The sequence below is a fragment of the Embiotoca jacksoni genome, unplaced genomic scaffold, assembly GCF_022577435.1.
Source record: "Embiotoca jacksoni isolate LCO1_2020_lvr unplaced genomic scaffold, fEmbJac1.0.p SCAF_2, whole genome shotgun sequence".
NCBI lineage: Eukaryota > Metazoa > Chordata > Actinopteri > Embiotocidae > Embiotoca > Embiotoca jacksoni.
The window spans coordinates 7728942-7741516 of NW_027185340.1; the positions used below are offsets into that span (position 1 = coordinate 7728942).

Consider the following 12575-nt stretch of genomic DNA (forward strand, 5'->3'; position numbering starts at 1 on the left):
CACTTAATATATTTGATTTCATCTCCTCGTCCGTGAAATATATTATTGATATATTTAGTCTGCTGCAGATGTTTTAGCGTGAAGTTGCATAGTGTCATAAATGGGAGAAATGTTTCTGCAGCTACATACAACTAGTTATAAAATAAAACAAAACTGAACATTACTGAAAGCAACTGAGCAACATTAACTTAAGTGCTACAATTTGGAGGTTTTTGTCCCATTCTTGAAATGCTTAATTTTCTCAAAATGTGATGTTGCAATTTTTGCATGGATAAAATTATCAGTGAGGCGTAAAACTAGTATGTATAGCTATAGATTTAAATAGCCAACAGAATGTAAATAGGTAAACATTCAAATGCTGCTTACACATGAATGTATCAGCAATAACCTGGGATGAGACTTTCTACATCAGTACTTCAATCTTGATACTATATTTTTCGAATAATACTTCTATTCTTCTGCTTAAAGATGCTATAAAGCAAATTCCAAGATTTGCTTCTCAATACATTACATACGTGTGAAATGAGTTGCTGAAAGCATGTGCAAAGCTTTTAAACTTTGTCGCACTGAAATGTGGAGTTAGACCGTTAAACAGTTTCTCACCCGTCTTCAGCTCAGGTTTTTTTTTTTTAGGCGGGGCTAAAAACCTAACCTATCCACGTCACAACAGCCTATCTACGTCAGATCACAGCCGGTTTATATAACCTTCTGCACGGCTCCTCCTCTCACAAGGTGAAAGCCTGGAGCTCATTTGCATAAGAGGTCATCCCACTCGACTTCAGTTCTACTCCTGCCGTAGTTAGATTGTTATTGTACATCAGCTGGCTGCTACAGGACGTCTCCCTCCACCCGCAAGTGCACCTTTCCTGGAAGCAAGAACCTCCAAAGCAGCGCTGCACCGCTATTTAAATTCCCTACTGATGAAGAAAGGAAAACGAGGTGGATTGATTTCGTGAAGAGCCTCGCTAAAGGGACATCAGTGGAAGAGAAAGACTTTCAGCTCAACCTGAGCAGGTTCAAAGTTTGAATTGACGTGATGTAATGAATTGACGTGATGTAATGAGTTGACGTGATGTAATGAGTTGACGTGATGTAATGAGTTGACGTGATGTAATGAGTTGACGTGATGTAATGAATTGACGTGATATAATGAATTGACATGTGATGTAATGCAGCTTAAAACTCATTTTCATTTCTACTTTACAGCATCTTTAAACAAAAGCTTGAATACACAACTTTTCACATTACTATCTGAATATTTCTTTCACCAGCAATGGAAATTCATAAAATGTAGTCAAAACATGATTTTCAAGCTAAATTTTCCAATTATTGATGTGAGAATATGGGAACCCGGCTCTTAATTTTTTAAAGACAAAGAAAACATTGTGTGAGCCATAGTTTTTTAAACCTTTAACCAAAGCAGGTTCACGTTTGTTCAAATGAGATGCTAAAAATTTACTTGCAAAATTATCAAATTCTCTGCAATCAATCTTTAGGGTAGCTGTCTTTCAAATTCTAAAATTTACCTCTTGCAGTCCATCGATCTGTTGTGAATTGAACGTTTATACATAATGAATTAACAGTAAAATACATAACAGTCTTCAAGAGCAGTTTATTGTGACATAGGAGGTGTTTACAAAAGAGTGATGTAATGTCGGAGTAACAGCACTTTGAAATAATGGGCTGGTAGTTTCATCATGTGACAAATGTTCAAACAAACAGGATGTAATGCCTCGTTTGGTGACCATGTCTCTACAAGGTAATATACAATACATGGCATTTTTGATAACGTGTAAAAGTGGCAATATAGAAACTGATCACATTAAAAGTTAGAAAAAATGTCATTATTACTGACCTAGAAATTCTATATATATATATATACTTTTAAACACATCTGTTACATGCACAAATGAGGCCCGTGGGTACAAACTATTCTGGCACAGAACTCAAACCACTGTTGGTATCGTTGGAAAGATGAAGTGTATTCACATCACAAAGTTGAGCTCATTATATCAAATGAACAGAAAAAAAGATTATTATTCCAGTTTTTTTTTTTTTTTTCAGCACCAACACCGGATGTGAACGGGATCGATTTTTTTTTTATTTTTTTTTACCCAGAATACACTTCATCTCAGTAATTTAGATGACGTAATGGCACTGGTAAATGTTTTGAGTGCTACCCAACCCTACACTCACTGTTCAACCCCTGGCACTGATCGCAGTTATTACTGAATATTGATTCTGTTCTCTCCTCTGAAAATAAGCTTTTACAACCAGACAGGCCCGAGATGTGTTTTGTCAGACTTCATTTCATCACATGAAACGCTTTACAAAAAGATTATTTGTGATTTTGTAAGGTTGTCTACATGGATTCTAGTGTACATGTAAATTGGGCTCTTAGAGCCCCCCCACATCCCTCAAATTTCTTCTCAGCTCACGACTGAGGTTTAGAAACTTTAACTTTCATTTTAAGGTCCACATATTAGCTTCTGGAGCTTTCAGCCAAACAAACCGAAGGCCTTCCCGAGTTAACAGCTCCCACTCACATACGGCCGCTTTTTATCATGCGGCTTTGAAATACATTTAAAATCTATGGGGGAAAAAAAGCTAATAAGTGGACCAAACTACTGTTTAAAGGTCGACATAGAAGTTACCGGAACAACGATCGAGCATTAACAGTGATCGAGAGGAAAACGCCTGACGTCATCCGATTCCCTAAAAATGTCATACCTTTGTTTGAAGATTATTCACATGTTAATGATTGATTTACTGACATGTATTTTTCCACTGAATCCAATGTCAGTAAAAAAAACAAAAAAAACCAAAACAATCATAAAGTAGCTCTGTAATAAAATAAATGTCGTAAAAGTACAATAAAATAAACATAAAAAAAAGGCTCCAGTGGAAATAAAAGTTGTGCTTTCATTTGATGACTTGAGAGATATTAAAAAAAAAACATTTACTGCCGGAGCCGTTTCTGCTTCACAGATAAAAAAATACATTTACAGTTAAAGAATATGGTCAATAAAGTTTCCCAATGAAGAGGATTGTACATGATGAGACTGACACATGTTGTATACCCCCAACTGCTCTCAACAGACTCGCTCTTCTCCACAAACAAACACTGCTGATCCTAAACAGAGCACGACACTCCAAAGTATAACATCTCCAACAAAAGGCCTTTTCTCACACACTTAGCTGCCATGACGACGGTAGGCCTGGTGGATGACACGAATACAAACATACGATGCCCTTCGACTCGTACGCCGATGTATCTTACAAATATGCAAAGTCGGATTCATACGAGCCATAAGAACATGTTTCATATCAAACAAACAGAAATACATGAGGTCTACACATGCTGTAGAGGATATGTACAGGAATATAAAAAAATAAACTGACAAACACGTACACGGATCCTCTCAAAAACATCAAACAGTCCTACAAAAGTCGCCTCTTTTCAACAGAACGCACGTCTCTTTTATGATTATTAGTATTAAACTCGTATGATTGTAGCCGATAACTCCTGTGGATTTCACAAAGAATCCCATCTGCTACATTATTATTAAAAAATGGCTGCGCAGTCTGGCATGTTGTCACAATCCATATTTCACATGTTGCAAAACAAGACATAACATTGGAAAACAACTGACAAATGATACGAAAAAATTTTTAATTTGTTTTTGTTATCCTGGTGATAATTTTTTTTAATGACAAACTGATGAGATGAAGCTTGATTTCACGTTTAACGTTAGTCGTGAAACCTCCTAGAAAGTTGCTGATCTAATGTGAGTTTTCGTTTAGTTTATTTTCGCCCTTGTTAGACGTCACTCGTATCTGTTTTGAGACAACATTTCACTCACCCACTTAAGGGCTGATATCTGGGGAGGCAGCACAAACAGCGCGTTGCGTTATCAACAATATATATATATATATATATGTATATGTACATACATACATATATATATATATATATATATATATATATATATATATCTACAGGTAAGGAAATTAAAATGCATTCATCCATATATATATATATATATCTACAGGTAAGGAAATTAAAATGCATTAATTCATATATATATATATATATTCACCAATGAAACATAATTTGAATTAATTTCTGTCAATAGATCCCCCCTAGTCTGACACGCTGATCCTTTAAGCTCGTGAGTAAAATGTTGCCATCACTGATAGGAATGTTGTCCAAAGCTCGTAAAAAATAAGACCCCAGGCTGTAAAAACAATAATCTTTCTTTTTAAAACTCAGCCTGCTCATGATCTTACAGTAACAGCAGCCTTGACGACCAAACAAACAACATGAATGAATGGAAAAGTGTGACGTCACGCTATAATACGTCCCCTTTTAACAGACACACACACAATTCCCTTTCCTTTTCGATCGGCAGTTGGTAGCATCTTTAAAAACACTTAGAAAAAAAAAAAAAAAAAAAAAAGACTTGTTTGAGCCCGATTGAGTTGTAAGAGTCCCTACAAGTCGCTATACGAGGGTGGTTCAACATCAGGAAGTGGATCAAGTAGAGATTCATGATTCATTCAAAGCCTTTAACCGCAGCTTGCCTCATACACATCTGAACCGTTGTGCTAATTGTAAAATGTACCATAAAGTAGACCAAAATATGCAGCAGGCAAAAATATCAAATTTGTATTCACATTAAAAGGCTTCTGATTTTTTTTTTTTTTTTTTTCCCACAAGCTGTCTTGTTGTCGTGGTTTCGGCCGGTAAACGGTTTAACAGTGGAGTACTAGTGCACTTTAAACACAACTGTTTAACTACAGCTGCACGTCAGAGCCCGAGGTAAATCAAAACGGCAGGTAACCACGGCAACAGTGGCGATGCCTCAAAAGGCCGACCGCGACGGGGGCATTATTGCTTACACAGTAAACACGGAAACTCTACTGGAGCCCAATGATGCCAAATATATATGAAAAGCAGCCTTTTTTTTTTTTTTTTTGGGCCGCTGAAACTAAATGCGAGTGAGAAACACTGGAGGTCTCAGCAGGTATGATAAACGTTGGTAGTTCGGTAAACTATTATGAACCACGTTGGTATTCACCCTTTTGTTTCACCTGGTTGGACGACAAGAAGAAACCACGCGGAGGCTCTTTTTGATGTAGAAAAGCAGAGTTAAGGTTCTCAGCAGTGACGTGCTAACGGATACGGGTGTTGGCCAAAACTATGACAATAAGACGCGGGTGTGTCTGTGTTGCAACATGCTAACTGTCGCCAGCAGCTGACCGCACCTTTAAATAATATTGCACAGGATTGTAGCTTTTGTTTTTAGACTATAAAGTTTCACTTTCGATGTTTTACCGTTTGACCTCGATGACAGTCCACAAAACTTTGTGTATTTTGAAATTCTTGTACCGACAGCCGTATGCTCGCTGCGGACAGACAGACAGGCAGAGTCAAACCGTCAAGGTACTTTGAAAGGAACTCGAAATGCTACTTGGCCCAGCTCGGTGTTGAAGGACAGGAGCTACTCAGATTTATGGCAGTAAAGGTCCTTAAGGGCTTTAAGTTCTTCGATGAGCGTCTTGTTTTGGTTCTCCAGGACGGCCACTCGGTTCTCCAGACACTTAACGTACTCCTTCTTCTTCCTGCGACACTCACGGGCCGCCTCTCTGCAGGAGGAACAACACACAGGTTGGATGTTTTTTTTTTTTTTTCTCATGGTTGGTTTTGTGTGTGTGTGTGTGTGTGTGTGTGTGTGTGTGTGTGTGGGGGGGGGATTTTGGGAGAGCCTTCTATTTATGCTACTGACACTGACCATCAGGCTTCTTTCTCCAGACAGCAGCAGCTGTGGATGCTGAGCTTCTATCTCACAAAACTGCAAAGGGGTTATTTACCACACAAGAGATGCCTCCTCAGTTCATACCTGTTCTTCATGAGGCGGACCTCCCGTTTCCTGGTGACCTCTTCGGTGGCACCCTGGGTGGGGAGGGCGGGTGAAGAGGCCATGACCACCCCGGGGGCGATGGTGCTGGCGGGTGCTGCTCGGATCTGATAGGCCTGGACGTCACCGGAGGTAGCTAAACGGCCGGGGAAATGTTGCATTAGCTTGTTCACAAAAAAAAAATAAAAAAAAAAAATAAAAAAGATAAATGTATTTGCTGACACCAGCAGAAAATTAGTCCAATTAGAAAGACATATTTTCTGAAGTTACGGGCGCGTTTAATGGTACCGGATCCCCGCTCTCACCTTGGACCACCACCTGGTTACTGGGAACCAGAATCTGCTGGCCGTCGCTGGTCTGTGCGTACTGCAGGATGGTGGCTCCCGGCTGGGTGGCCGCTGCCGCGTTGGTCATGGTCAGAGTCTGAATACCCTGGACCCCATCGGTGCCGTTGTTGGACAGCTGAATGGCCCCGCCCTGCGTGATCGCGACTGCGCGAGAACGGGGAGAAGACGGGAACAGATGAGAGAACGAATCCAAAAACGATCAGATGATGGTACGGCCCTTTTTAGTTTTGTACTCAAGAGTGGGAAGTCATACCGGGACAGATCACGTTTCAATTATGAACCAAAACCGTGAAACATGACCCAGACTGACCACCATAACTTCTTATGAGGCCATATTTCCGTCCACTTCGACCTACTGGTGGGTGACAAACGCCAAAACTAGTTGACTTCCAGCGTCGGGACCGAGCGTTCTGACGTGTGCTGATTTAAGTCTGTTACCGTGAACACAACCTGCTCCGTTTAACCGACAAAGCTTACCCAACTATGAAGTCTGAATTACGTAGAGCTCCAAGCCTGCTGTCACCTACTGTATTGGCCGCTGCTGGTCTGGTAGATGGGCGTGGGGACGGTGACGGTGGTGATGGACGGTGTGGTGGCAGCACAGAAGTCCTCCTCGGCCTTTTCCTCCTCGATACGAGGGACGGCCGGCGCGTCGGACGAGAGGTCGTTGAGGATTTTCCTGTCGGGACAAGCAGCCGTCAAGATTTACTTCGCACGAGTTCATGAGTTGAGGTCGTCATGGTCGAGAAAGTGCGCAATTATTTGCGTGAAATTGCACGATTTTTTTAAAAGGTGCACACGTCTGTTTACATTGCGAGTCAGCCGGATTCATGAGATAATGCAACCTTGCAAGGATCCACCCTGTCGAGCTTAAGGCTATTTCTCCACCGGACCTGTTCGCATCGACTTCTTGTTCCGACTGAAGACGTCCGCTGCAGCTGATCGCTGCCACTGCAGTCTAACGCTCGACAGAGCAGATCCAGCGGGCAGGAGTTCAGACGGAGGAACAACACAGAGAATCCTCGTGCAGACTCCCGATTGCACATCACATAACTACATCAACTACGTCTTTGTTTGTAAGCTCACGCACAACAAAGTAGGAAATAGAAAAAATACAAAATAAAAAAAATAAAAACGGACAAATTATAAATGGTTTCACAACATTTGCCTGCCAGAAGCAGAAAAATCAAGAAAAAAAAGGATCAAATCAGGAAGTTGAAAAAAATTTAAAAAACGGCCAGACGCTCCTGGTTTGGGTACGAAGCTGTGCAGACGGCAGAATAAAACAGCTTCACACACTTGACGTGATGAACCCCGTGCCAAGCACCAACCCATGAGGACCTACAACCAGCTCTGGGTGAAGAGGAGATCAGAATGATCTGATTGGTTGAAATTAGCCCCGTGATAGAGGTGGTTCCTCGGGTTACATGTACAAGTTTCTTATTACAGACTATCATCATGATGTCCCGTAAACAAGTAGAGTTTACATCTCAACATGTCTTGCAAAACAAAACAAAAATATATATATATATATATTTAAAAAAAAAAATCTGATTATGAAATGTACAAACATGCAACAAAAAAAAAAGAACGAAATTGGTGTGTGCACTTTAATCCAGAGTTTTGTACAATATTTTGTTTGAGTTAAATTACAAAATATCAGGATATAGGAGGTTATTAATTTAGCAGTAGGACAGCATAATTGACTTGGCAGTGTCTCGTAGAAATCACCTGTACGAGGGGCGTCGTGATAAAATCTCTCTGCGCTTCTGCGAGTCCGTCACACTGTCTACCGACTCCTGGGAGTCTTCACTTTCTGCTATGGTGGAGATCTGGAAACAACCAAAACACCACAGAAATACGTTAACCAAAAGCTTCTTACTTCATGTTGTTTATATTGTCGATGAATATGAAACACCAAAAAAACTAAAGACTGCACGTGTGTGTGTGTGTGTGTGTGTGTGTGTGTGTGTGTGTGTGTGTGTGTGTGTGTGTGTGTGTGTGTGTGTGTGTGTTTTTCACCTGTACAGCCTGGATATGTGGGGACTGGATCACCGACGGCTGTGCAGCCTGGATGACGCCGTGGACCTGAACCGTCTGTCCGTTGGGCAGCTGCACCAGCGTTACCGTGGGACCTGTTGCCGAGGCGTGTCCTGTTGCCATGGTTACCTACAATTCAGAGGGGATGTCACCGAGCTGTTCCGACAGACCGCGGCGAAAACCAAAGGCGATGCGTGTCACCTGCGCCAGAGTGGCGATCTGCGCCTGGGTGATCTGATGGGTCTCCGTCTCCATCACAGCAGTCTCCACCCCCTGCTGAGCCTCCACCACTGACTCCATCTTCACCGGCTGAGCTGAGGATGGAGATTTGAAAGGGGAAGCTGTTAAAAGTGAACATTTGTGGAGCTGCAGCCACAGCACCCGTAGAGATCAGGACACCCGAAAACGGAATTTAAAACACACACAAGCTGACCGTCATGAAATGTAGATACGCTGACGCCAAAAATACCAATCGGAGTAAAAATGTCCATCTAAAAATGTAAATCGACTATATTTGTTCCGAGAACATTCACTCACAGATCTCTGCTTGTTCTTACATTTGTCGGTCATCTATTAAAAATGTCATCGGAATCTGTGGATATGCAAAGATCTGGTCAATGAAAAATACAACGTGTAAAATATACGAAAAAATAGGAAGGCTGCAGGTTCATCAGTGGTTCCACTTTGTTTTGTTTGGTTGTAGGACAGATGACGTTCACTCGGGTTGGGACGGGGTTTTGAAAGGTTACGGTCTGCCCGTTCATCTCTGAGGGACGCTGACAGCGTGAAGCGCAGCCAAAGTGACAGGAAGTGCTGTCGGCGCCGGTTGTTCCCTCTGTGTTTGGGACAATCAAACTTCAGGTCTAATTAACCCTCCTGTTGTCCTTGGGTCAAAATGACCCGCAGCTGTGTTCTATTTTATTTTCATATTTTTTGGGATCATTGGTGACAAGGAGGCTGTGAGGGTTTCTTTAAAGAATGATGACCAATGATCCCCAAAAAACATATAAAAGTATAGAAATAAAATAGAACTTGGTTGAACACAGCTGCGGGTCATTTTGACCCGAGGACAACAGGAGGGTTAAGACCAGGTCTCATTGTCTTCATATTCTTCTTAAAACAGCTATTTTTTTTTTTTTGGGGGGGGGGGGGGGGGGGGAATGAACTGCTGAAATCACGTGGATCAAAAGGATGCTCCTGCAAACTAACTCCCTGATTCCCACACGTGTTACAGCTAAAAGTCAAATCTTACTTGTGGTGTGAAAGTTGGTGCTCTGCTCTCGTCCCAAAAAAATGCGGGTATGGTAAATCATGTGAGCGCCCCGAACGTGGAACGTGGGCCCTTCGACGGTGACGTCTGTGTCGGAAAACTATGGAAATAACGACGAGAAACTGCTGCTAAAGAGGAACGGAGACATTTTGACGCGATGGAAGACATCTGCTGTTTGTGTTTGGTGTGAAGAATCGAACAATCCCTCGCCAGTTGTCCGGTCCGTCCCTTCCTCCTGCGGTAGTCCTCCTGCGTCCCGTCCCGTCTTTTCAGCAGTGCGAATGACGCACCGTTTCCTTTTAAATCCTCTACGCGAGAGAAACCTGATATTATAATGTTCTGGGTGATGCCAGAAGTAATCTGCAATTAAATGTGTCATGTGGTGATTTCCTGGTTTCCTCCGAACAGTTATCCTCCAAACTGCAATAACAAATCTGCAAACGGGTTTCCCCTCAAAACAACCTGTATGATCTGTTACAGGTTTGAAATCGTTACTACTGGGACTCACTGGGTTTTTCCCCTCCTAATATAACACTCAGGTACAGCGCCCACCAGGTCTTTCACGGCATCTGGGCTGAACACAAAGAGGGAGAGAGTGTGAGGCTGCAGGACGGCGTGTGTGTGTGTGTGTGTGTGTGTGTGTGTGTGTGTGTGTGTGTGTGTGTGTGTGTGTGTGTGTGTGTGTGTGTGTGGCTCAGGCTACGGGCGGCTCAAACTCAATACCAAGGAGGCCCGTTTTGTCAATGAATGGCCATAAAATAACATGTATGGTATCAATTTGGGACGTAAAACACTCTTGGGCCTGTTTATAATACAATTTCAAGCAGACATAAGGTGCTTATAGCGGCTACGTGTCCGTGTGTTACAGGTGAAAACAGTGATCAGACAGGCATCTCCCCTGGAAAAAAATCTCAAACAGGATTCAATCCGGCCCGCGGTTTGATCAGCCCCGGTTCGGGCTGTGGTTGGTGCGTTGGTGGATAAATGCTCCACCAGACAAGCCATGTTCCCGCCTGCTAATCAGAATGATTGGGGGAGGTTAGCCTAAAAGCAGAAAAACAACAGGTGAGCCGAAGGTCACTGAACTCCCTTAACGAAGACTGACCTTTAAGGTGGACCAGCTGGTCTCCTGTTAAATGACCATCTCTTGGGATATTATTTGTTCTATTGACAGCTTTAGATTACTTCCCAGTGACGTGCTACTGAGTTCATAGTTATATCCACACTACTGTAAACATTACCGTTGCTGCTGGAGAAAATATATTTTGTCATATGAATGAGGTAAAAAAAAAAAAGAAACGTTAATTATGGAAATAAGTTTTGACATAATGAAAAATAAAGTTTTAACCATACCCACCCCTACAGCTGGCTGCTGAATATAGACTATGGGAGGATGAGACAAATCACAGTAAAGGATAAATTTTAATGTTTTTTTGGCAGATAGTATTTTTTTTTTTTTTAATTTTAATAAAATGTATAATGAGAACAGTCCTAAACTATGTCAAAATGCAGCCCCTTCCCACTTTCTAAATTCATTTAATTCTTTTTAATGAGCAAAATAAAGTAAAGCAAACAGTAAAGCCTCGTTTTGTAATGAAATGACCTCTAGGAGCTTCTCAGATTCAGTATTGTCTGATATAACACTCAGAAATAGAAGTTAATCAACGTTGTTGATATATGAATCTCCTGGTCTGAACCCATCTCCCCGCCTGCACAGGGTTTTTTTTTTATTTTTTATTTATATAACATATATTTTATATATATATAAAAGCGCTTTGGAGACGTGATCCCGGCTGCCTCGAGGCGCTGCAGCCAGTGTTGATCTGGGACGTGTTGTTCACGGAGCTCAGTGATCTCACACTGTGCGTAGCGTCTCTCCGCCGCATGATTGGCTTTACACATTTCTCCCTCTGCTTTTCAAAAATCACTCGGATGCTCCGTGTGTGTGACAGCGGAGCCACATGGCCGGGCAACGCCCCCTCACAAAAGGCGCACCGGTCACATCCCAAGGAGGTAAAGCAACGATCAAAAAAACGAAACCCAAATCTGAGCGCCAAATCACGGTGTGTGTGTGTGTGTTCAGTCCGCAGGCCCGAGTGCAGTTTTTTTTTTTTTTTTTTTTTTTTTCCCAATGTGCGGCAAACCGCGACGGCCCGCAATGTCAGATACTATAAACTAATGAATGAAAAAAATATATAGGAACAATGTATAATAGACTGGGCAGTGGTAAAAAATAATAATAATAAAAAATTTTTTTTAAAAAAAGCAAAAAAATAAAATGAAATCGAGGAGAAATAAAAGAAACATATCGCGGCTGATGTTTTCAGTGCGCCTTTTCGGGGGGAAACCGCGCAAATCTTTGCGCATAAAAAGCTCCGCGAGTGACAGCGTCGCCAGACAGCTGAGCGCATAAACGACGCTAAAGTCTTATCGCAGTTTCTGATGTGTTAGCGCGCAAACTGCCCCTCATGGTGCGCTATTAAAAGCCTCACATTCGCTCCGGTTCTCCCAAACAGCCGCAGCCTCCCCTCCCTCCATCCTGCTACAAACACACCGCGGCGCCATGATCTCTTTGTTTGCTTCGGGCCGAACCAGACCAGACCGACACTTTCTGCGGCCGCGCGCCGTCTCTCTGAGCCCCGGACACCGCTTCGTCCTTACCGATACAGACTCCCTTCGTCACTCCCGGGCCTCCGGAGCTCCACTTTTATTCTGGCCGACACGTAAGAGCCCGCGTCAGGCTACACCTCCGCCGCGTCACCGGGAACAACAACACGGAGATTGGAGAAGGACGAGAAAGCAGATGGCGACGCTGACCGGAAACGAACGAAGTGGGAACGGAGAAAGCCGAAAGGTGTCGAGGGGAAGCGGATCAGAACGACACCCTCCCGGCCCGCGAAGATTTTGGCAAAATGACAAACACTGACAATAAGCGGGTTATATGCAGCTTTGCAGTTACATAACAAAAGCAACAAATATTTGTTGGCAAAATTTACT

General features: G+C 42.4%; 1 protein-coding gene across 2 annotated transcripts; it reads right to left on the reverse strand.

The window, feature by feature from the left end:
• Positions 1 to 1595: 1595 nt before the first annotated feature.
• Positions 1596 to 12357, reverse strand: creb1b (cAMP responsive element binding protein 1b). Of its 2 annotated transcripts, none has more exons than XM_069154343.1 (8): positions 12240 to 12357; positions 8510 to 8622; positions 8291 to 8437; positions 8000 to 8100; positions 6796 to 6947; positions 6227 to 6412; positions 5904 to 6057; positions 1596 to 5649 (listed from the first exon to the last, which is right to left on the reverse strand). In XM_069154343.1, exons 2-8 carry the CDS (start codon positions 8606 to 8608, stop codon positions 5505 to 5507), a joined length of 984 nt encoding a protein of 327 aa, XP_069010444.1. In that variant the 5' UTR covers positions 8609 to 8622; positions 12240 to 12357; the 3' UTR covers positions 1596 to 5504. The 2 variants fall into 2 exon arrangements, with proteins under 2 accessions (XP_069010444.1, XP_069010443.1); XM_069154342.1 differs by lacking the exon at positions 12240 to 12357 and adding an exon at positions 9561 to 11307.
• Between the last annotated feature and the right edge of the window lie 218 nt (positions 12358 to 12575).